At 51.9% G+C, this 3,589-nt stretch overlaps 1 gene segment (V, D, J or C); it reads left to right on the top strand.

Annotated features, from left to right (window-relative positions):
• Window positions 1–615: 615 nt before the first annotated feature.
• Window positions 616–2,405, top strand: LOC120613806 (immunoglobulin lambda variable 1-40-like; the record flags this gene model as incomplete). The annotated part of the segment is given in 3 exon segments: window positions 616–707; window positions 820–1,107; window positions 2,324–2,405. Coding segments are annotated over 3 exon segments (416 nt in total), but the record flags the coding sequence as incomplete, so codon positions are not given.
• Between the last annotated feature and the right edge of the window lie 1,184 nt (window positions 2,406–3,589).

Here is a 3,589-nt window from a genome sequence, read left to right as displayed (position 1 = left end):
GTCGCTTCTACGCACATCCACATTTTCAAAATCAGGAGAGAAACTATTTCATCTAATTCTTAGGACAAAATATAGGTAGTCAAAATAATGAGAAGACTTGGGAATACGCTCCAAATGAAGTAACGAGAAAAAACAAACCTCACAGTCAGGAAGCTGGAGACAGACAAACCCTATAGTCTGAGTAGAGCATGAAGACTTGCTGAGATGGTGGGGAGGCCACATGAAGTGACAGCTATCGTGGACCTCAGGCAGGGAGACAAGGAACAGAGCAGTGGGGAGGCAGGAGCTGTCTCTGAAGGGCTTTGGGCACCAAGTCACACAATAGTGTGTTGGAGCTGGACACCAGGGGGCGGTCAAGGCCTGCTCTTGAACTAAGTGTATTCAGAGCTGGGACCAGCCACCTGGCACTGCCTGCTGCCTTCTGTTCAGGTCTCACAGCTGTGACCTCCCCACCCCACACAGAGCCGCTCTGGCCCACACCCTAATTCCCTCAGGCAGAGGGGCGTGACTAGAGTCTCAGTGAAGGTTCAGAAAGCTGGGGGTCTCATTTGCATGAGTGGACCCTCCCTCTGTCAGAGCTTGAAGAAGGGAGGGAGAGACTTGGGGGAAGCTCTGCTTCAGCTGCAGAGACACAGGACAGGACGCGGTGATCATCTCCACCATGGCCTGGTCCCCTCTCCTGCTCACCCTCCTCGCTCACTGCACAGGTGACCGGATACCGGGATAGTGGAGGGGAGTCTGGGAGGAAACATGGGGCCCTACTCGCTCCTGATGTCTCTAGCCCCAGCATCACCATCTCTGTGTCTCTCCCTCTTCCAGGCTCCTGGGCCCAGTCTGTGCTGACCCAGCCGTCCTCAGTGTCTGGGGCCCCGGGACAGAGTGTCACCATCTCCTGCTCCAACATTAGGGGTAGTTATGTGCACTGGTACCAGCAGCTCCCAGAAACAGCCCCCAAACTCCTCATCTATGATAATAAGAAACGACCCTCTGGGGTCCCCGACCGATTCTCTGGCACTAAGTCTGGCAGCTCAGCCTCCCTGACCATCAGTGGGCTCCAGGCTGAGGACGAGGCTGATTATTACTGCCAGACATATGACAGCAGTCTCAGTGCTCGCACAGTGCTGCAGGCCCATGGGGAAGTGAGACAAAAACTGGTTGTTTCCAGTGCAATGGGGCTTCCCTGGGCAGACCCCACTGCTCTGACCAGACAGCTGCCTTCTTTGTGAGTTTGACCAAAAAGTGAGGGCTGAGACCCACCCCAGGGAGCTTTGTCTAGATAGTGTCCTCGTCTCTAAATCTGTCCTTGTTGGTAACACATTGACTGATTTTCTCTAGCAGAGCAGAAGTTCTTAGACGTGGGGCGGCTGTTCTGGGGACAGATAACCAGAGTCTATGCAGCTGCCCCTTTTCTCCTCAATGAGGAAAATGAGCCTTTCCTCGCTTTCATGTTTGTCAGAGCGGGGACCACCCCAGAAGGTGGACCGTCCTGCACAGCACGGACTCTGCTCTTCCAGGGGTCACAGCACACACCTTCCCATTCCTCCTAGGCTCCTGTGATCACGGCGAGTCGAGGATCCCAGTGTCCCAGCAACGAGGCACTGAGATGTGGGGTGCTGTGTGAGGATGCAGGCCCGGAAGGTACTCCAGGCACAGAGCTGGCCTGGGACCCTCACTGGGTACCTGAGACTTCGGATATGATGTCAGGAGAGGAGCGATTGTCAAAAAGGATTTGGGACCTGAGGCCAAGAACCTTCTCCATGGGATACGAAAGTGTTGGGGTATCTCACAGCTGCTGGGAAATGCTGAGTCCACTCCAGGGAAGGGGGTGAACTTGGCCCATGGATGATAGGTCCTTACAGTGACACCAGTTCAGACATTGGGGATTCCCTTGAGTGGATCTCCTGACCCCACAGTCACTGACTGTGTCCTCCTGTCCCTGCAGACCTCACTGGAGCTTTCCAACCATCCAGGCTTGAGGCAGGATGCGGGACAACAGGATGGGAAGTCTCCATTAGGTACCCACATCATCCACTTTTGAAGTTCTTGATGAGCCCAAATCCAAGGTCACATTCTCCTGCAGAAGGGGCAACAGACACATTGGGGTCACCATGGCAATGGTCTCAATCGCTCCCAGACAGAGCCCCTACCTTGTAACCTAGGACAGAGATGATTGACTCTTAGGGGTTCAGCCCTTATCTCTGACTCCTGCTTTGTACACGCAGCCTATTGTCCAACTCTGGACCCCAGCGTGATGAGTAGGCTGATTATTACTGTCACATGACTAAATGCAACCCACTGCCACATAGAACTCCCATCCCAGCAGGAAGTGAGGTGAACTTCCGCCTTGCACACCTCTGTCTGTCCAATCACTGCTCTGTCTCTGACTGTGTCCCATACCAGCTCAGGTTAAAGATTCTGCTGTCACATGTACTATTAAACCTGGTGGCTTCATGTTCTCACCTTGGTCTATGTTTATGAGGTCAATGAAAACACCTCGTATTCCTACTGGTCTCCAGTGCAAACAGAATCACCTTGTACCAGAAACACGAGACTCCTCAGAGTTGCCGGCAAAGCTGGCAAGGAAAGCAGAAGTCCAGCACAAGTGACCCAGGAGAACCAGGTGGCCCTCTACCAAGCCCTGGCATGTCCCCTGCTCTCGGCCCAAGTTACCCTCCTTCTTCCCTGAGCCCTGACACCCTAAGGAACCTGGGTTTCTCTCTCATGTCTCTCGTGAGATGTCACTTTTGGGGAGGTCCTGTTTTCCTTGTACTTGAAGACCCCTCCCCATTATGGACATGGCTTCAGACCCACCACGTCCTCACTTTCTCCAGTGAATCCCCACGACTTCCAAATCCTTACCCCCACTGGTTCTCTGTTGGGGATGATATCGAATTAAAAATCAATTCTTTTGCACATAGACCTTATCAACCCAACCGCTATTAAATGCATGGAGCTCATAACACAGGAACTTGATCAGGCCCAATGCAGATTTCGTAACAGGCCACGAGGGGTCCTCAGGCCAGGAGTGAAGGAGCGACCTCTAGAAGTGGGTGACAGCTTCATTCACAGTAATGTTCTTTTTGTGTCAATTCTCGTGTTGAGAGAAATAGCAAAACTCGAGTAAAATATAGATTTAATGTGTCAGAGAATCCTAAGAAAATAAGTACTGCCAAGAAGACATTCAAAGACAGAGGAGATCCCACAGATGTTATCGAGAACACACGACATCTTGTTCCCGGACAGTGTTATAATGTCATGGAAAAGACAGACCCAAAAAGCCAAGACGAGTTTAGTTGGGACTGGGGACACTACGCGGGACCCTGACAACAGCAACAGCATCAACCGCATATTTCCAAATGTCAGGGTGACCCAGGTGGAATTACGACCACATATGAACTAACGGGGTTCTCTGGGAACTTTAGAGGATCTAGGTTCAGGAACATCATGTGCTGGTAATGAACCAGGCGAAGCCAGCTCAACCATCAGGCAATCCCAAAATTCACGAAAACAGAGCACTTCATTTGGATATCTGGAGGTCAGTAGTGACTTGGAAAAATTAATGGCTCCTCCCCACACCACAGAGGGAAGC

The sequence above is a fragment of the Pteropus medius genome, unplaced genomic scaffold (assembly GCF_902729225.1).
Source record: "Pteropus medius unplaced genomic scaffold, Ma_sr-lr_union100, whole genome shotgun sequence".
Classification (NCBI taxonomy): Eukaryota; Metazoa; Chordata; class Mammalia; order Chiroptera; family Pteropodidae; genus Pteropus; species Pteropus medius.
Note: the sequence above shows the minus strand (reverse complement) of the source record. Positions and strands in the feature narration are given on the sequence as shown.